The sequence below is a fragment of the Microcebus murinus genome, chromosome 16, assembly GCF_040939455.1.
Source record: "Microcebus murinus isolate Inina chromosome 16, M.murinus_Inina_mat1.0, whole genome shotgun sequence".
NCBI lineage: Eukaryota > Metazoa > Chordata > Mammalia > Primates > Cheirogaleidae > Microcebus > Microcebus murinus.
The window spans coordinates 29902886-29924943 of NC_134119.1; the positions used below are offsets into that span (position 1 = coordinate 29902886).

Below are 22058 nucleotides of genomic sequence, written 5' to 3' on the forward strand. Positions count from 1 at the left end.
CAACATTAAAGACATGTAATATAGTTATAATAACTGCTCTCATATTCTCTTCTAATTTTGTCATTTGTGTCATTTTGGGGTCTGTTTCTATGTATTTTTTTTTTGTCAATGTGGGTCAGATTTCCTGGTTCTTTGCATTTCTAATGATTTTTTTTTTTTTTTTCCTTTTTGAGACAGAGTCTAGCTGTGTTGCCCAGGCTACAGTGAGTGCCCTGGCGTCAGCCTAGCTCACAGCAACTTCAAACTCCTGGGCTCAAGTGATCCTACTGCCTCAGCCTCCTGTAGTAGCTGGGACTACAGGCATGCGCCACCATGCCCGGCTAATTTTTTCTATATATACTAGTTGGCCAATTAATTTCTTTCTGTTTATAGTAGAGACAGGATCTTGCTCTTGCTCAGGCTGGTTTTTAACTCCTGACCTCGAGCAATCCACCCGCCTCGGCCTCCCAGAGTGCTAGGATTATTCTAATGATTTTTGATTGGATGACATTGTGCATTTTACTTTGAGTTCTGGATATTTTTGTATTGTCAATATTTTTTGGCTTTGTTTTGGAATGTAAATTGGCAGTGGATCTTTTTGAGGCTTGCTTTTAAGTTAGGTGGGGTATATCCTTCCTGTTTTTGTTTTTATAAGGCTATACAGATGCTTTCTTCCATTTCTTTCTTTTACAAAAGTAGTCTATGTATGTTCTTTTCATTCATTCTTATTTAATGCTATTATAACAGTCTTTTTCCTTACAGTTCTAACATTCTTAATCAGGCAGCAATTACCTCTTGCCTAACTATTGCATTAGCCTCTTAATTGGCACTCTTGTTTTTAGACTCTTTCCATCTCTAATGCAGTGTGCAAATTGCTGTCAGAATGATTCCAAAGCACAACTCTGATAATGTCACTGCATTGCTTTTTAGTGCCTTCAGCAGTGGGATTCACTTTTTTTTTTTTTTTTTTTTTTTTTTGAGACAGAGTCTCGCTTTGTTGCCTAGGCTAGAGTGAGTGCCATGGCGTCAGCCTAGCTCACAGCAACCTCAATCTCCTGGCTCAAGCAATCCTTCTGCCTCAGCCTCCCGAGTAGCTGGTACTACAGGCATGCGCCACCATGCCCAGCTAATTTTTTATATATATATATTAGTTGGCCAATTAATTTCTTTCTATTTATAGTAGAGACGGGGTCTCGCTCTTGTTCAGGCTGGTTTCGAACTCCTGACCTCCAGCAATCCGCCCGCCTCGGCCTCCCAGAGAGCTAGGATTACAGGCGTGAGCCACCACGCCCGGCCTCACTTTTTAAAAAATTATTTCCCCTCATGGTAATAAAAAAAAATTTGAACTTGCATCCTTATTCTCACTGTATATTTGTTTATACATTATGCCACATATTACTAATGTGAATTTAGCATATATGTCCATTGTGTAATATATCCTGAAACATTAATCTAAGAATATTAAGAAATTATACTATATTTAAAACTAACTAACACTTGGGGGGGAATTATTAAAAGATAGAGGATATGTTTTATTTCACCCTGTCTTATATAATTTTGAATGCTTTGGGCTAACTTCTTTTCAGGCATAATTTGATCATTGATTTTACTTTGTGACATGTCTGATGAACTCACTTGGTATAAAAAGTCAGCTCTACTGTTTTTTTCTTAGTGTCCCTTTTACTTGCATTATCAGTATTCAATCCAAACTGCCTTTTCTTTTTTTTTTTTCTCTGTTCATAATTATTATTATTATTTTTTTATTTCGGCATATTATGGGGGTACAGATTTTAAGGTTTCAATAAATGCCCATTTCCCCTCCTCTCCCCACAAGTCTGAGTCTCCATCATGACCATCCCCCAGATGGTGCACATCTCACTCATTATGTATGTATATGCCCGTGCCCCTCCCCCCTCCCACCTGCCCAATACCCTATTACTGTAGTACCTATGTGTCCACTTAGGTGCTACTCAGTTAATACCAGTTTGCTGGAGAATATAACTGGTGCTTGTTTTTCCATTCTTGGGGTACTTCACTTAGTAGTATGGGTTCCAGCTCTAACCAGGAAAATATAAGATGTGCTATATCACCGTTGTTTCTTAGAGCTGAATAGTACTCCATGGTATACATATACCACATTTTATTAATCCATTCTTGGATTGATGGGCACTTGGGCTGTTTCCACAGCCTTGCAAGTATGAATTGTGCTGCTATAAACATTTGAGTGCGGGTGTCTTTTTTGTAGAGTGTCATTGGATCATTTGGGTAGATGCCCAGCAATGGGATTGCTGGATCAAATGGTAGATTCACTTGTATCGCTTTAAGGTATCTCCATATTGCTTTCCACAGAGGTTGAACTAGTTTGCAGTCCCACCAGCAGTGTAGGAGTGTTCTCTCTCTCCGCAACCACGCCAGCATTTATTGTTTGGAGATTTTTTGATAAAGGCCATTCTCACTGGGGTTAAGTGATATTTCATTGTGGTTTTGATTTGCATTTCCCTGATGATTAGAGATGTTGAGCATTTTTTCATATGTTGGCCATTCTTCTGTCTTCTTTAGAAAAGTTTCTATTCAAGTCCTTTGCCCACTTTTTAATGTGGTTATTTGATTTTTTCTTCCTGATTTTTGTGAGTTCTAAGTATATTCTAGTTATCAGTCCCTTATCGGATGTATAGGATGCAAAAATTTTCTCCCATTCTGTAGGTTGTCTGTTTACTTTCATGACTATTTCTTTGGCTGTGCAGAAACTTTGTAGTTTGATCATGTCCCATTTATTTATTTTTGTTGCTGCTGTGATTGCCTTTGGGGACTTCTTCATAAACTCTTTGCCCAGGCCGATGTCTAGGAGAGTGTTTCCAACTTTTTCCTCTAGAGTTCTAATAGTTTCATACCTTAGGTTTAAGTCTGTTATCCAGCATGAGTTGGTTTTTGTGAGAGGTGAAAGGTGTGGGTCCTGTTTTAGCCTTCTACAGGTGGCTATCCAGTTTTCCCAGCACCATTTATTGAAAAGGGATTCTTTTCCCCAGCATATATTTTTATCTGCTTTGTCAAAGATTAGATGGCTATATGAGGATGGTTTTATATCAGGATTCTCACATCTGTTCCACTGGTCAATATTCCTATTTTTGTGCCAATACCATATTGATTTAATTACTACAGCTTTGTAGTATAGTTTGATATCTGGCATATTAATGCCTCCCATTTTGTTTTTGTTGCCTAGAATTGCTCTTGATATTCGGGGTCTTCTTTGGTTCCATACGAAGCGTAAAATTATTTTTTCTATATCTGTGAAGAATGCTGATGGGATTTTAATAGGTATTGCATTGAATCTGTAGATCAGTTTGGGTAGTATAGACATTTTGATGATATTCAGTCTACCGATCCACGAGCATGGTATGGATTAAACTGCCTTTTTTTTGTAATATTTTTAGGCCTGGTTAAAATTAGATAATAAAATATGTTAATCACCTAAGTTGACATGTAAAAAAAAGATAAAAACAAATGAGTGATTTTCAGAATACTGGCTATGATGTAGAAACTGATGTAGGCATTGAGAAAAGGTCCAACTCATATACTAAACGAGTGAAACTTAGTTTCTTGTTTTATCTTTAGATTAAAAATGTGTGTGTATACATTTCATTCTGCATATACTGGCCCCATCAATACAAATACCTCTGCCAGATCCTTGAGCCTCTCTTGATCGTCCAGTGTATCGCTAAGTATTTTATGTGTTTTATATCAGTTAGCCATTGCTGTGTAACAAACCACCCTCAAACTTGGTGCTTTAAAACAAATCTTGTTTATTTAACTTGCCATTCTTTATGTTGGATGAGCTGTTCTTCTGGTCTACACTGGCTCAAATTATCAGGGCTGAGCTCTTTCTGTTGTCTGCTGGTGGCTGAATGTGTTAGGCAGATTTCTAAGATGGTTCCTATTAACCCACACCCTTGATAATCTTTTTTTTCCTGGTGTGGGTGGGAACCTGTAGGATACCCAAACATAAAGAGCTTCTGTAGATGTAATTAAGGTTCTGGTCAATTGACTGTAAGTTATCCAAATAGAGCTTATCCTGCGTGGGTTGACCCAATTAGGTGAGCCCTTTTATCTAGAGGTCAGAGATGGAAGAAGTGAGTAATTTTCTTGCTAGCTATGAAGAAGTAAATTGCCATGTTTGAGAGGACCACATAGCAAGAACTGTTGGGATCCCTGGGAGCTGAATGCAGGCTCTAGCTGACAATAAGAAAGTGACCTTAGGCCAGGCGCGTTGGCTCACGCCTGTAATCCTAGCACTCTGGGAGGCTGAGGCGGGTGGTTTGCTCGAGGTCAGGAGTTCAAAACCAACCTGAGCAAAAGCAAGACCCCATCTCTACTAAAAATAGAAATAAATTAATTGGCCAACTAAAAAGATATAGAAAAAATTAGCCGGGCATGGTAGCGCATGCCTGTAGTCCCAGCTACTTGGGAGGCTGAGGCAGAAGGATCGCTTGAGCCCAAGAGTTTGTGGTTGCTATGAACTAGGCTGACACCACGGCACTCAATCTAGTCTGGCAACTGAGTGAGACTCTGTCTCGATGAAAAAAAAAAGAAAGAAAAGAAAATGACCTTAGTCCTTACAATTGCAAGAAGTTATTTTCTACCAATAAGCATGTGAGGTTAGGAGAGATTACTGAGTCTCCAGAAAGGAAAACAGCCCAGTTGACACCTTGATTTGAACCTTTTGAAACCCTGAGTTGGGGCAGATTTGCCTGGACTTCGAATCCATGGAAACTTGAGATGATAATGTATGTTGTTTTAAGCCACTAGGTTTATGGTATTATAATTTGTTATGAAGCAGTATAACACTAACACACTGGATAGTAGTAGGATGGCCTCACTCCCTTATCTGGCAATAGGCTGGTTGTTGCCTAGAGTATTTGGGGAAACTGCCACATGTGTCACATCATCTAGCAGACTAACTCAGGCCTCTTCACGTGGGGTAGTGGTGACAAGGTTCTTGTTAGCAAGGTGACAAGCCCCAGTGTGCAGGTGCTTTTCAAGCCTTGGCTTGCATACCATTAGAGCAGTGGTTCTCAACCAACGACTGTTTTGTCCCCAGGAGACATTTGGCAGTCTGGTGACTTTAGTTATCACAACTGGGCTGGGGAGGATGCTACTGCCATCTAGTAGGTAGATACAGCCAGGGATGCGGCCAGGCAGATACGGCTACTAAACATCCTGGAATGCACAGGACCTCTACAACAAGGAATTAATCTGACTCAAAATACCAAGAGTGTCAGGGTTGAGAAAACTAGCATTAATCCATTGGTCACAAAGCAAGTCCCAAGAGCAGTAATAAGATTGTTGAGAGGAGCTACAATGTCATACGACAAAGAGGCACAGCACACATGGGAATGAGAGGAATTTGTTGTGATTTTTCTTGCAATAGAACTGGTACACATAAGAAATCTGAAAAATGGCTGATATCCCAGTTTTTCCTATTAACAAGTCTCTAGATTTAGAAAAAAGTTTTATAAATAAAAAAGTACAGAGAAATTAATATAACAGATGACTATGAGCCTACCACCCAGAGTTGAGAATGATGGATACACGTTTCTTCAAGTCTTTGATCCTGATTTTTTGATAAAAATAAAATTAGAAAGTCAAATAGTGCTTTAATCTTCAAATGAAAAAAGCAGTGCCTTACACCCCTTCTTCCTAACTTGGTATTCATTCCTGTGTACTGGTGCCCTGTCCTCCTTCCTCTTTCCTTTGTAGATAGCAGATACCTTCTCTCAGTGTACTTAGGTCTACCTTTGTCTGGATCAGTATTCAGTATTTTCATCTTTATTTAAATAAGTGAAATACAGTGAAATTGAGGTATAGTTTACATATACACTGTGTATTTAAAGTGTCCAATGTGATGAGTATTGACATAAATGTATATACTCATGTAATTGCTACTTCAGGTGCAAGATAACATACATTTCCATCACCTCAAAAAGTTTCCTTGTGCTTCTTTGCAGTCCATTCTGCTCTTCACTGCATCTCCATGCAACTATTTGCTTTCTGTCATTATGGATTTATCTTTGCTTATTCTATAATTTCACATAGATAGAACAATATATGGTTTTTTTCCTATGTGTGTATGGCTTTTTTCACTCAGTATGCTGATTTTGAGATTGATCCATTGCTATTATGTATATATGGCAGTTCTTTTTCACTTAGCAGAATTCTATTATGTGGACATAACTATATTTTTTAATCCAGTCCCCTGTTGAAGGACAGGTGAGTTTTGGTTTGGGGTTTTCCAGTTTTGGACTATAACAAATAAAGATGTTATGAATATATATGCACAAGTCTTTGTGTGGGTATGTTTTCATTTCTCCTAGGTAAAATCTGAGACATGGAATGGACAAGTTGTGTGATGGATACATGTTTAGCATTAAAAAAAACAAAAACAAAGTTAATTTAGAAATAAATTTACATTTATAAAAGAGAGTTGCAAAGATAGCAACCTCAAACTCCTGGGCTCAGGCAATCCTCCTACCTCAGCCTCCTGTGAAGCTGGGACTGTAGGCATGCACCACCACAGTTGGCTAATTTTTTTCTATTTTTAGTTGTCCAGCTATTTTTTTCTATTTTTAGTGGAGGCGGGGTCTCAGTCTCGCTCAGACTGGTCTCCAACTCCTGAACTCAAGCAATCCTCCTGCCTTTGGCTTCCCAGAGTGCTAAGATTATAGGCATGAGCCACTGTGCTTGGCTCCTGTATACCCTTTAGACAGCTTCCCCCAATGTAAAGTGTTACATAATTATGGTACATTTATTAATAAAAAGGATAAATTAATATTGATACAACACTATTAACTACAGACTTTGGATTTCATTGGTTTTTCTACTGTTATTTTGTTTATTTATTTATTTTAGACAGTCTCACTCTGTTGCATGGGCTAGAGTGAGTGCCATGGTGTCAGCCTGCTCACAGCAACCTCAAACTCCTGGGCTCAAGCAATCCTTCTGCCTCAGCCTTCCAAGTAGTTGGGACTACAGGAATGCGCCACCATGCCTGGCTAATTTTTTCTGTATATTTTTAGTGGTCCAGCTAATTTCTTTGTATTTTTAGTGGAGGGGGGTGCGGGGGGAGGGGGGAGGTCTCACTCTTGCTCAGGCTGGTCTTGAACTCCTGACCTTGAGCTATCCACCAGCCTTGGCCTCCCAGAGTGCTAGGATTACAGGCATGAGCCACCGGCCTGGCCTCCATTGTTATTTTTTTTGTTACAATACCGAGTACAGGATACTACATTGTGTTTAGTTATCATGTTTCCTTAGTTGTGAAACAAATTTGGCAATTTTAGTACAGTATTTGTGTATAGATCTTTTTGTTTGTAGCCTTATAGTATCCAGTGAAAACATAGTTTTCTAAAGTTACTATTATGTAGCCTTTTGGGTCCAGTTTCTTTAACTTAGAAAAAAATACATTTAAAATTCATCCATGTTCCATGAATCAATAGTTTGTTTCTTTTTTAAAGATTGAGGTGGCCGGGCGTGGTGGCTCACTCCTGTAATCCTAGCACTCTGGGAGGCGGAGGCGGATGGATTGCTGGAGGTCAGGAGTTCGAAACCAGCCTGAGCAAAAGCAAGACCCCATCTCTACTATAAATAGAAAGAAATTAATTGGCCAACTAATATATATAGAAAACATTAGCCGGGCATGGTGGTGCATGCGTGTAGTCCCAGCTACTTGGGAGGCTGAGGCAGGAGGATTGCTTGAGCTCATGAGTTTGAGGTTGCTGTGAGCTAGGCTGACGCCATGGCACTCACTCTAGCCTGGGCAACAGAGTGAGACTCTGTCTCAAAAAAAAAAAAAAAGATTGAGGTGAAATTCGCATAACATAAAATTAACCATTTTAAAGTGAACAATTAAGTGACAAGTAGTACCTTAACAGGGTTGGGCAATCACTATCTCTATCTGGTTTCAAAATATCATCTTTATCAAATCAAAAGAGAACCCCATATCCATTAAGCATTTTCTCTCCACCAATTTATGAGCTTCTGGCAAACACCAGTCTCTGCTTTCTATTTGCATGGATTTACCTATTCTAGATATTTCATGTAAATGGAATCATAGAATATGTGAGCTTTTGCATCTGGCTTTGTTTTTGAGAGATGTTTTTGCTGGATTAAGAATACACACCTGACAGGTTCCCCCCCCCACACACACACACACCCGTCAGTACTTCAAAGATGTTGTGCCACTGTCTTTTCACTTGCCTTGTTTCCAACAAGAAATCTGCTCTTTGTTTTTTGTATTTAGCATGCCTTCCCCCCTCCCTTTTTTGGTTGCTTTTATTATTTTCTCTTTATTACTGGTTTTGTGCAATTTGATTATGATATTCCTATGATATGTAGTTTTCTTCATGTTCCTTGTGCTTATGATTCAGTGACATTCTTGAATATATGGGTTTATGGTTTGCTTCAAGTTTGGGAAATTTTGGCCATTTTTTCAAATTGTTTTCTGTCTTCTCTCTTTTTCCTTTTATTAGATACTCTGATTATCTAAATGTTAGGCTGCTTGAAGTTATCACAGCTCACTGATAGTCTTCATTTTTTGGATTCTTTTTTCTCTTGTTTCTCTTTTCATTTTCTTGGATTCTTACTTTCAAATAAAAATAATTTTCATTTGAAAGCTATTTCTGTGTCTTCAAAAAGTTAGTCAAATCTAGCATTTTAAAATTTTGTTTTTCTCAAGTCTTTTTATTTTGGGTGCTATTGTAAATGGAATTGGCTTTTAAATTTTGTTTCCAGTTTTTTGCTTTAGCAGTTATATAGTTGACTTAAAAAAAAACCAAACTTGTAGTTTTCACATAATTTCAGACATCACATTTATTATTCTATCTATGAATTATTTTTCTTCTAGACTGGAGTATGATACAGGCAATAAAGCCTCTTTATCTCTAAATAGTTATTAAAAATAAGGACATTCTCTTTCATAATAACATTGCAGTTATCATTATGAGACAATTGACATAGTACTACTTACTATCCAATCTGCATACTTTAAATTATACCTATTATTTTCTAATACCAATATAAAACAATATTCTGGTTGAGGACCTGGATGGTGCATATGTTGTCAAGCCTCTCTCTTTTAATCTGGAAAAGTTCGGCTAACATTGTCTTTTATGGCTTAATTAAAAAAAAAAAAAAGTACAGACCATTTATTTTGTAGAAAGTTCCTCAGTTTGGGCTTGTCTGATATTTTTCATTATAAGTTCTTCTATTCCAGAACTTTTCTGGTTCAGTCTAACCAGAATATAAATCTGTTTTCTTTTGAAGCTGGAGAAGACTATATTTTCTGTGTGAAGACAAGGAGGAGACTTGAGGGGTCTAACTTCTTGTCTAGACTTTAAACCAGTTCTCTTCTTCTTAGCCCCATGACTCACCTCTGTCTGCAGTGGTTCCTGGTACCTCCAATCCCTTCCCCCTGTGGGGTTTTTCAGAACTGGCTTGCTTTTTATGGGCTTTTCCCTCTGCAGTCTTGGACTTCACCTTTCTCTCCTTGCTGAGTCAATTACTTCTTATCTTCCTACTATCTATCTTCCATGTTTCTGTTGATATCCCTCATCTACTGCCCTTTTCTTCCCCCTTTATCTTTGTGTATTTATACCTTTATTATTTCCTTATAGCTATCATAATGACATTTCAGGAGGATGCAGAGAAGCTGTGTTTGTTTTGCCATGTTTATTGTCTCTCCCAACAAATCACATTTATAAAAATTTTTAATTGAGGCCAGGCATGGTGGCTCACACCTGTAATCCTAGCACTCTGGGAGGCCAAGGCAGGAGGATTGCTTGAGCTCAGGAGTTTGAGACCAGCCTGAGCAAGAACAAGACCCTGTCTTTACTAAAAATAGAAAAAATTAGCTAGGGCATGGTGACATGTGTCTGTAGTCTCAGCTACTTGGGAGGCTGGAGCCAGGAGGATCACTTGAGCCCAGGAGTTTGAGGTAGCAGTAAGCTATGATGACACCACTGCATTCTAGCTGGGGCAACGGAGTGAGCTCTGTTTCCAAAAAGAAAAAAAAATTTAATTGATATGTAACAGTTATGCATATTTTGTGGGGGTTCATGTGATATTTTGATACATGTATACAATGTGTAATGGGATAATTGGGATATCTATCACTTTAAACATTTATCTTTGTGTTGGGAACATTGCAATTCTTCTAATTATTTTGAAATATGCAATAAATTATTTTTAACTATGATTTCTCTACTATCAAATGTTAGTACTTATTCCTTCTAACTTAATTTTTATACTCCTTAACCAACTTCTATTTTGCCATGTTTAAATATGGAACCTCAACCTTTTGCGCAGAGAAAGTGGGAAATACCCTTGACATCTTTGCCAAACCTCACCCTTCTACCTGCCACCTAGGCCTGTGGTCCTTGTTTCTTCCCAGTAGCAACATTGTTATTAATTTAATGTGCATCTTCCTGTTCATATGTGTTCATGAAAAGTGTGTGGCCTGTTTGTTTATATAGGTGTATTTTTATTCTCTTTAATGTTTAAAGTGTGTCATATCAATACACCTCATTTTATTTATCCAGTCCCCTATTACAGAGATTTTCCAGTCATTTGCTATTACAAACATTGTTGCAACAATCATCCTTTTACTTGGAGTCTCCATGTGCAAATATGTGAGAATTTATCTAGGGAACTATTTCCTTACCTTTTCATATTATGGCATGGTTGGGTGAAATGGAAGTGTGATTTGGAGCCTCTCTCTATGGGACTTCGTGAAATATTTCATTAACTTTTATTCTTTACATTTTATAACTATGATGAGGAAAGTAAAATTACAAAACTTCTAAATCTTAAAAAAATTTTTTTTGAGAAATATGCTTCTTTATGATCATATCAAGTTTTATGCTTAAAATGTCTATTTGTAATTCTTTGTGTTTTTTCAATGGTTTTTTCACATGCCTTATACAGGTGTGTAATCCTTTATTAACAATTCTGAAATCCAAAATATTTTGAAAACTGAAGTTTTTCTCCCCAACTCATTTGATAATCAAACCTGACCTGCCTAAACTCATCTGGTAGCAAAACTCTGATCTAGACTGACAAGGCTAATTTAACCTATTTATTGCATTTGGTATGTATATACATTTCATTTCAAAAAATATTAATGTGTTTGATTATGGGTTGCTGGTGGTGGTAATATACAATATATGCACTATATTACCATTCTAAAATTCAAGAAATTCTATATTCTAAAACACCTGGCCCAAGGGTTCAGATGAGTGATTGTGGGCCTATGGACACCATTAGTAGAAACTTTGCTTGCAGATGTAGGTGACAAATTACAGACAAGAATTGATCTCTGGTCGATGGAAACTCCTTTTTTTTTTGAAACAGAGTCTCACTCTGTTGCCTGGGCTAGAGTGCCGTGGTATCAGCCTAGCTCGCAGCAACCTCAAACTCCTGGGCTCAAGCAATCCTTCTGCCTCAGCCTCCCGAGTAGCTGGGACTACAGGGATGCACCACCATACCTGGCTAATTTTTTCTATATATTTTTAGTTGGTCAATTAATTTCTTTCTATTTTTAGTGGAGACGGGGTCTCACTCTTGCTCAGGCTGGTCTTGAACTCCTGACCTTGAGCGATGCTCCTGCCTTGGCCTCCCAGAGTGCTAGGATTATAGGCATGAGCCACCAAGCCTGGCCGGAAACTCCTTTCTTGTCATTAATGAGACTCAGGCAATTTCTTTTCTTTAAACCATATTCCAAGAGTGTGTTCAATATTTAAATAACAGTTCTTCCTTTTCTTTTTTTGACAGCTGTGATAGTGAAATTGCTTGTGATAATGCAAATGGATTTGAAATTCAATATAATTTTTTTACGTCAAGTGTTTATAAAAATAATGAAGCTTTTTGTCAAGCATACATGAAAATTACTAGTTTTAATTTTTCTTCAGGATTTACATAACAAAATTAAAACATCATTAATGGATCATTTTAGCCAGTTTTCCAAAGTTCAGTTTTGATTTTGAATCTATAACCTTTCTGTACACTTTAATGTTTTTGTGTGTTTTTCTTTGAGTAAATTCATTCACATTTTTAGAACTGTCAGTTAAATTTCGTAAGCCATTTTTTACCCATTTTTATTGGGATTTAATTTACAGACTGTACAATTCAGTAGCTGTTAGTATATTCCTTAAAGTTAGCAACCATCACCATGATCTAATTGCAGAACGTTTTCATCACTCCAAAAAGAAACCCAGTACCTTTTAGCAAAGTCCCCGTTCACTCTTCCTCTTTTTTTTTTTTTTTTTTGAGACAGAGTTTCACTTTGTTGCCCAGGCTACAGTGAGTGCCATGGCGTCAGCCTAGCTCACAGCAACCTCAAACTCCTGGGCTCAAGCAATCCTTCTGCCTCAGCCTCCTGAGTAGCTGGGACTACAGGCATGCGCCACCAGGCCCGACTAATTTTTTTAATATATATTAGTTGGCCAATTAATTTCCTTCTATTTATAGTAGAGATGGGGTCTTGCTCTTGCTCAGGCTGGTTTCGAACTTCTGACCTCCAGCAATCCGCCCGCCTCGCCCTCCCAGATTGCTAGGATTACAGGCGTGAGCCACCACGCCCTGCCCACTCTTCCTCTTATCCCCTAGCAACCTCTAATCTAATTTCATTACTAGAGCCTTATGAAAAGCAAGTCTTTCATCTTACTTTTGAAGAGTATTTTGGTTATTTGTGGCCCTTTGCTTTTCCATGTAGAGTCAAGTTGTACAAAAAATCATGTTGAGAATTTTGTTTGAATTGAGTCTACAAATCAATTTGGGAAGAATTGCCATCTTTACAATTTCGAATCTTAAGAACGTAGCTCTCCATTTATTTAGGTTTTAAACCTTTCTCAATAAAGTTTTATGTTTTCTTCATAAAATAATTATATTTCTTTTGTGCAGTGTATCCCCAGGTAACTTGTGTTCTTTGTTGTTTTACATTTTCTAATTGGTGATGTTATTGCTGTGATGTTAAGATCAATTGATTTTCAAAATGTGATCTTGAATGTTACAACCTGGCTGGAATTCTCTTATTATTCTGAGTCTTTTGGATCTTCGATGTGGATAATTGTACTGTCTGAAATTGTGACTCTTGTCTCTTCTAATCTCTTATTTCTTTTTATTATGGATTGGTTAGGAACTCTAGTATACTGTTGAATGGTCAGTGTTTTTTTTTTTTTTTTTTTTTCTTTTTTCTTTTTTGAGACAGAGTCTCATTTTGTTGCCCAGGCTAGAGTGAGTGCCGTGGCATCAGCCTAGCTCACAGCAACCTCAAACTCCTAGGCTCAAGCGATCCTACTGCCTCAGCCTTCCGAGTAGCTGGGACTACAGGCATGCACCACCATGCCTGGCTAAGTTTTTCTATATATATTAGTTGGCCAATTAATTTCTTTCTATTTATAGTAGAGAGGGGGTCTTGCTCTTGCTCTTGCTCAGGCTGGTTTCGAACTCCTGACCTCGAGCAATCCACCAGCCTCAGCCTCCCAAGTGTGTTCTTTTTAATAATATATAGTAAATTGGCCGGGCGTGGTGGCTCACACCTGTAATCCTAGCACTCTGGGAGGCCGAGGCGGGCGAATTGCTCGAGGTCAGGAGTTCGAGACCAGCCTGAGCAAGAGCGAGACCCCATCTCTACTATAAATACAAAGAAATTAATTGGCCAACTAATATATATATATATATATAAAATTAGCCAGGCATGGTGGTGCATGCCTGTAGTCCCAGCTACTCAGGAGGCTGAGGCAGGAGGATCGCTTGAGCCCAGGAGATTGAGGTTGCTGTGAGCTAGGCTGATGCCACGGCACTCACTCTAGCCTGGACAACAAAGCGAGACTCTGTCTCAAAAAAAAAAAAAAAATATAGTAAATAGTGTTCAAATCAGCCTTCTAAAAGACAGTTGTCATTTCTTAAGAAGGGTTTATCAGACTCATAAAGGAAAACTATACCTGAGATTTTGCTTATTTTTTAAATTTGAGAATGTTATCTTGGGTAGTTTAAACTTTATCAGTTAAATATTATTCTGTTTTATTCAGATCTGGGACTTGTTACATTCACAGTGCCTTTTATTATTTTTTTAGAGACAGGGTCTGGCTGTCACCCAGTGGCTGCAGTGGCAATTCACTACAGCCTGGAACTCCTGAGCTCAAACAATTCTCCCACCTCACCTACCCTAGGAGGTGGGACTACAGGTGTGTACCACATGCCTGGCTAATTTTTTTTTGTTTTTGAAAATTTTTTATAGCAATGGGATCTTGCTGTGTTGCCCAGGCTGGTGTCAGACTCTGGACCTCAAGCGATCATCCTGCCTGGGCCTCCCAAAGCTCTGGGGTGACAGGCATAAGCCTCCTTGCCTGGCCCCTTTTATTTTTTAAAACTTCTGACTTATAGGAGAGTATTTTATTTAGGTATATTTATTACTGATGGTTGCTTTTTTTTTTTTTTAAATTCATCACTGGCCTCTTTTCCAGTTGCCTTGCCAAGCAAATATACTTATGCATTTTAAAGATACTTGCATTAATTAATAGGTGAATATTGGTAAAAAGTACATGGCAAGTTTTCTTTGTGCCATTTTACTCTTGCAGCTTTTCTGTAAATTTGAACTTATTTTCTTTTTTCCTTTTTTTTTATTTTGAGATAGAGTCTCACTCTGTTGCCCAGGCTAGAGTGCTGTGGCATCAGCCTAGCTCACAGCAACCTCAAACTCCTGGGCTCAGGCAATCCTTCTGCCTCAGCCTCCTGAGTAGCGGGGACTACAGGCATGCGCCACCATACCTGGCTAATTTTTTCTATATACTTTTAGTTGGCGGATTAATTTCTTTCTATTTTTTTTAGTAGAGACGGGGTCTTACTCTTGCTCAGGCTGATTTCAAACAAGTCCTAACTTTGAGCAATCCACCCGTCTCAGCCTCCCAGAGTGCTAGGATTACAGATGTGAGCCACCACGCACACCGGCCAGAACTTATTCTCAAATAAAAATATTTAAAATGTATTTGTAAAAGTAATACATGCCCATGATCAATATCAGAAAGAGTCCAGAATAAAGAATTCCTACAACTGTAATTATAAAAAGACAAATAACTCAATTAAAAAATGGATGAAAGACTTGAATACTTCAAAAGGTAGATATGAGTATGGCCAATAAGCACATAAAAAAATGCTTAAAAATCTTTAGTCACTAGGGAAATGAAAATTAAAACCACAATGAGATCCCATTACCTTTCCACTAGAATGGCTAAAGTAAGACTGACCAAGTATCAGTGAATTAACTGTAAGTCTCATACAATGCTGTTGGGAGTGTAAATCTTGGGAAATCTGTTTGGCATTTTTTTAAAATAAAGTTAAATTTTGATTCATCTTACGATTCAGCAGTTTTACTCCTAGGTATTACCTAGGAGAAATCAAAGCATGTCTACGAAAGGTCCTGTACAAGAATGTTCATAATAACTTTATTCATAATAGTCAAACTCTGGAAGTAACCCAAATGTCCATCAACAAGAGAATAAACAAATGGTTGTATGTCAACACTACTCTGTAGTAACAAATAGTGAAACTGCTGATGTATGGTATGCAGCCACACGGATGAGTATCATAAACATTAGACTGAGTGAAAGAAGCCAGATGTGAAGGAGCACATACGTATGATTCATTTACATGAGTCCAAGAACAGGCAAAAGTAATTTATAGCAATAGAAATCAGAACAGCGATTGCCTTAGTGGAGGGAGGGCAGAGGTAGTACAGAGTGGGGATTGACTAGGAAGCGGCACAAGGAAACTTGGGGGTGTTGGAAATGCTATGCGTCTTGATATGTATTTGTCAAAACTCACTACACTTAAGATCTGTGCATTTCACTGTAAATAAATTATACCTTAATTTTTTAAAAATAAGAGAAAGGATGTGAGGAGGTATATGTGATCCAGGCTCATTCTCTGACATAAGCAAAATAAGTTATCATACTCAGGAATTTTTTTTTTTTTTTTTTTTTTTTTTTTGAGAAGTCTTGATATGCTGCTCAGGCTGGCCTCAAACTCCTGGACTCAAGTGATTCCCCCGCCTCAGCCTCCCGAGTACCTGGGACTACAGGCAGGTGCACCTGGCTTGTCACTCAGGAAATTTAACATTAACACTACCATCTAGTATGCAGTTCATATTCACATATCCAAATAATGTTTTGAAATTTGCTGAGAGTAGATCCTCAAACCACTCCTCCCCATGGTAATTGTGTGGTAATGGATGTATTTATTAATTTGATTATTTCATAGTGTATACATATATCAAATCATCACATTGTCCACTTTGAATATATACAATTTTTGTTTTGTCAGATATACCTTAATAAAACTGGAGAAAAACAAAAAAAATAGTAAAATAAGTCTTTTACAGCACTTTTTAATATTTAGGATTCTGTGAAAGATCACCCATTACTTATTTTTTTTAAAGCTTCTTGATGAAAAATATCCTTGCAATAAATTAAAATCTTGAGTCCTAGGGCATATTTTCTGGCACCTATCATTTTCTATAACCTATTTCCTTTTTGTCAAACTTCTAGACTTAATGTATGAAAAGTTAATGTTACCAGACTTCTGGAGTTTATATGGAAAGGTTGTATGATCTTACAAATTGCAGATGTAGAATCACTTTTATTATCTTAAAAGTTTCATTTTCCTGTTTGCTTTTTACTGAAAATGTATAGTTTTAGAAACTACAGGGCAGTTTGAATTACAGACAGAAAGGCCCTGTTTCTATTTAATTAATGGAATGTGTAATCAGCACTAGGTTTATTTTAACTTAGCTGTTGATAAAGGATTTAACTAATTTACTCTGTTGCCTGGGCTAGAGTGCTGTCGCGTCAGCCTAGCTCACAGCGACCTCAAACTCCTGGGCTCAAGCAATCCTCCTGCCTCAGCCTCCCAAGCAGCTGGGACTACAGGCACGTGCCACCGTGCCTGGCTAATTTCTTTCTATTTATAGTAGAGATGGGGTCTCACTGTTGTTGCTCAGGCTGGTCTTGAACTCCTGAACTCAAGCAATCCTCCTGCCTCGGCCTCCCAAAGTGTTAGGATTACAGGTTTGAGCCACCGTGCCTGGCCTAATTTCTCTTTTTAAATGTTATTATCTTGATCACACAAAAAATGCATGTTCATTGTAGAAAACACCCACAATTAAAAAGAAAAAGTTGTAAAGCATTTACAGCTCCACCACCTAGAGATGATGATGGCTAACAACTTAGAAGAATTTCACTGATGTTTTTCTATGCATACACATTCACACAGATTTTTATTTTTTAAAAGGGTGATGAAATTATTATTGTATGAATTTAACTACTTAATTCACTAGCTGTATGTATCATTAGCATTTCTCCTGGCATTAAATACTCTACAGTTGTATTTTAAATGGCTGCCTATGGTAGTGTTAGTTGATGGGAAAACTTTATTTTTTGTTTTTAAAGTTTTTAAGATACAGCAGCATAATACAGTGAAATGCATGGGACACAATGTTCAGCTTAATGAATTGTTGTAAAGTGAACACCCTTGTAACTGCTACTCAGGTCAAGACACCGAACATAGCCAACAGCCAGGAGCCCACTGCGTGCTCCTTGCCAGTCACAGCCCCATTTTTCCCCCTAAAGGTGACTACTGTGCTGACTTATGAAAGTTATTTTCATGCTTTTCTTTCTTGTTTCCTACCTGTGTTTGTTCCCTAACAACTATAGTTTAGTTTTGCCTGTTTTTGAACTGTTTACAAATGGAATCATCACAGCATACATTCTGTTTCTGACTTTCATTTAATATTTTGTTTTTAAGAGTCATTTATCTTCATTCATTTTTTTATTGTATAATCATCCTTTTGTTGAATACACTACCACTTATTGATTCTATTGATGGCCACGCTGTTTGTTTACAGTCCAGGTTACAAATGCTGCGTCCATGAACATTCTGATTGTGCCTCCTGATGTGTATGCATGCACTTCTCAAGGGAGTTCAAACCTAGGAGTGAAATTGCTGGGGCATGGGGATGTTTGTATCTTCAACTGTACCAGATAATGCCAACATGTATTTTCAAATGGTTGGATCAGTTTTCAGTGTACCTGTTCCACGTCCTTATTAATGCTACTTAGTATTGTCAAACTTTAATTTTAGCCATTCTGGTGGATGTGGTGGTATCTCACTGTGATTTTAATTTGTGTTATTTTGTATTTTCCTTATTGTTAGTGAGGATACCCTTTCATGTGTCTGTTGGCCATTTAGATATATCTTCTTTTGTGCAGTGCATAATTCACATCTTTTATTTTTCTTCTGAGTTGCTTTTTCTCATTGATTTATGTTGTCTAGATACAGGTTCTACATTGGTTATAAGGGTTGCAGATATCTCCTCTAACTTTGTAGGTACCGTTATCTTTTCATTCCGTTAATGGTGTCTTTTGATGAATAGAAGATCTTCATTTTAATATAGTTTAATTATTTAATTTTTTCCTTTGTCAAAGTTAATGCTTTTCATGTCCTATATAAGTCTTAGAAGTATTGGATTAAAAGTTTATATATATATTTTTAGGTTTTTGCTAGCAGTTTACTCTCCTATGGGTAGTGCGTGAACTTTTTGATACCATTTTTACTTTCACTAACAGTGTATGTATGACTTTCCCACACTCTTGCCAGGACTGCAGATTTGGGGTCAACTTTGTCAATGTAATAGACTTCCTTAATTCATTAATGAGTATTTTTTCTTAGTTTGTCCATAAAATTCAGAGATTAAATTTGTTTCATTATTCTAAGAGCATGGCAGTCAATAAGCATACTTGTAAGATTAATAATAAAAATATTCTTTAGCTTTTGATTCTGAGGTTGCATTTGATATCTAGTAGGGAAAAGACATAAAGATCTAAAAAGTTGTTTTCTTTTTTTTATTAATTTAAGGCTAAAATTAATAAAGATAAATTGAAACCTTAATGTAGTAGATCAAGGGACCCATTAAATTTGAGTTACATTCTGTGGGTTCCCCTTTTAAATTTATGGTACATTTTTATTTAAAAAAAGACATTCCTTTCTTCTAACCCAACTTTTCTCTTTCTTTCTTCAGCCCCCAGTATTCATTCATACTTCTTCCTAGTGTTGAGGTGTGAGACAGGTTCTCCTTGGGAGTGGGTGGAGTTTAGTTTTGAGACTATATATATTAATACAACGAAGCTTGTTGGAAGAAGCTTTTGTTAGGAGATGAAATTTGGGATGAAGCTGTCCTCTACACCAGTCTAGCCTTGTTGCCACAGTTTAAGTTTGGTTAGATCTTTAGTATTTTTCACTGCCAGAATGAAATTCCTAAAACTCGTATCATTCCCCTGATTAATATCCTTCAGAGACTCCAGAACAATCATAGTCTTAATCCCTCCCCACAGTGTCTTTATCATCTGCTCTCCTGCACTCTCTCTAGCCTCCTGCATGTCCAATTCCCCACATCCCTACTGAAATCACGATTTCCCTGAGTTTGGAATATTCTTTCACATTTGCTCATCTCACTCTCTAGAACTTTTTACTTCCTTACTGCTGACCCGTCTGCTCTGTAGCTAGCTTTAAAATAAAACTCAGCTCAAGCAACACATCCTCTTGGAAGCCTTACTTCATTGATCCCTATTCACGCCCTATACCCATTCCTGCTTTCCATCAACTCAGTGAGTTAGGTGACCCTCTTGGCTGCTACAGCTCTTTGTTTACTGCCGTTGCTGTTTGTATTGTAATTGATTTTTTTCCCCTACTCATTTGAGCTCTCTGAGGGTAGGGCTCTGATTCCCATCCTCCTCAGAACTAGCGCAGTGTAGCTTATAGAAAGAACCCTATAAATGTTTAATGAATGATTAAATCCAAAATTATATCTAACTTTCTTAATGATATATTTATGAAAAGAACTTATTAAGAAAAGAGGTCAGTTAGAAAGGGATAGGAGTTTATCAATATTCTAAACCCGAAGCCTACAAATTTAGGAATGCTCGCCATGCTTGTAGGATTTGTAGAGTTTTGCTCACCTGAATTATGCCTTGCTATCACAGAAGGATGCCCTGCAGTGGTCTCGCAATCCAGCTGCAGCGGAGGGAGAGGAGCCAGAGGACACGGCTGATGTGGAGAGCTGTGGGTCTAATGAAGCCAGCACTGTGAGTGGTGAAAACGATGGTAAGGACCCTTGACCGCGTGGGCGAGGGAGCCACAGCAGGTGCTAGGAACTAACCTTTATTTTCCTCTCTCCAGTATCTCTTGATGAAACATCTTCAAATGCATCCTGTTCTACTGAATCTCAGAGCCGGCCTCTTTCCAATCCCAGGGACAGCTACAGAGCTTCCTCACAGGTAGAGAAGCAAGGTGGAGATAAGGCCAGGAGGATGAATGGTGGTAGGCACAGGACGGGATTCTTCCTCCTCCTGCAGATAGCTGTGGATGAAGAGTAGAGACAGAAGTTTGGTCTCTACTTGTGTTAGTGCCATTTAAAAGTGGCTGTAGTTCTAAGAGCAGAGAGTGATTCATTTTTTTTTTCTTTACCATGGCTGGATGATTCCTTTCATTCTTGTAATACACATGTGAACATCCGAGGAGAAGTACAGTACAGTGCAGACTGGAGAGAACATGGGCTTGGAATTCAGCAGTTTGAGTGATAGCCCTGCCACTTACTAGCTGTGAGTCTTTGGGCAAATTCCTGACTTGTAAAATGGAGATAATAATACAGTCTTTTTAGCTCAGGGTGATCCTTGGTACAGTGACTGGCAGTCAGTGCTCTTGTCAGCATTACCTGGCAGACCTGGTTGAATACAAACTCTGTTTTACAAGAGAGTTGGTAGAGATAAGATCAACAGGGAGTGCTGCTGTGGCTCTGCAGATGACTTGGGCTCTCTTTTTATTCCCTCTGGGAACACAGGCAAACAAACAGAAGAAAAAGACTGGGGTGATGCTGCCTCGAGTTGTCCTGACTCCTCTGAAGGTAAACGGGGCCCACGTGGAATCTGCATCAGGTATGTGTAAACTCATGATTGTGATGCTTTTTCCTCAGGTCCTGGGGACCTGGCCTCTTTCTGTCCACAGTTTCTGACCTAGTAGTGTGATGCCAGTAGAGCTGTTGGGTCAGAGTGAGGAGACCTCAGCCCCTCTGTAGGCAGCAGGCGTGGTGGTGAGGCCTGTGTAGGCTCTCGTGCTGGGCTCAGCTCTGTGCCCTCCTCTTGGCCTTCCAGGGCAATCGTGAGCATACAATAAATGATTGTGTCAGTGCTTTGTAAAAGGCGTAGGGCTATACAAATAAAGGCGACCATGGTTTGGCATTCTTAAAGTGATATTTTAAAGCCAGACTGTGAGGTGGTGGTTTCTGTCAGCCCAAGGCTGGGAGATGGCAGCACCCCAGTATTGCTGGCAGCATCTCAGGGAGAACTGGGAGAAGTAAGCTTGTCTGAGAGCCATGGGCGCGGCGTGTGATGCTTTTGACCAGTGGAATGCTGTGCCTTCAGGGTTCTCAGGCCGCCACGCCGATGGCGAGAGCGGCAGCCCGTCCAGCAGCAGCAGCGGCTCTCTGGCCCTGGGCAGCGCTGCTATTCGTGGCCAGGCCGAGGTCGCCCGGGACCCTGCCCCGCTCCTGAGAGGCTTCCGGAAGCCGGCCACAGGTGAGTGGCTTGGCACTCGTTTCTCTGCCTGTAATGGGGGCCCCAGCAGGCCTAGTGAGAGATGATGTCTTCTATTACAGTTCCTTTACTAGTTTATTTTTACTTCCTGGGTGGCCCTCTATTTTTTGTTTATTTTTACCTTGTCATTTGGTTATTTCATGTGTAGATCTTTGCTATACTGTGAAAGAATTCCTTGTAGGCAGAGTTCTTTGATCCTTGTATGTCCCTGTAGGGCCTAGCCTGTGCCCGCCTTGATACTGCTTAGCAGGTGTTTGAATGAGTGAAAATTGCCTCTGAGCTTCTCAGTGAAGAATTCCAGCATCCATTTTCTTTCTTTGGTAGCTTCCTGCCATGTTCGTTCTCAACATCTGTAGTCTCTATTGGATTCTCCCTTTTTATCAATATGTTGAG

At 38.6% G+C, this 22058-nt stretch overlaps 1 protein-coding gene across 4 annotated transcripts in view; it reads left to right on the forward strand.

The window, feature by feature from the left end:
* The window catches only part of ASXL1 (ASXL transcriptional regulator 1), a 63267-nt gene that overhangs the window by 32506 nt on the left and 8703 nt on the right, over positions 1-22058 (forward strand). For 2 of the 4 annotated variants that reach the window (XM_012754777.3, XM_076011023.1), the window contains 4 exons: positions 20058-20178; positions 20254-20351; positions 20915-21008; positions 21495-21647. In XM_012754777.3, the coding sequence (XP_012610231.2) occupies positions 20058-20178; positions 20254-20351; positions 20915-21008; positions 21495-21647 (466 nt within the window). Of the gene's footprint in view, positions 1-20057; positions 20179-20253; positions 20352-20470; positions 20676-20914; positions 21009-21494; positions 21648-22058 lie in introns of those variants that run through there. The other 2 variants (XM_076011024.1, XM_012754783.2) reach the window with 2 other exon arrangements.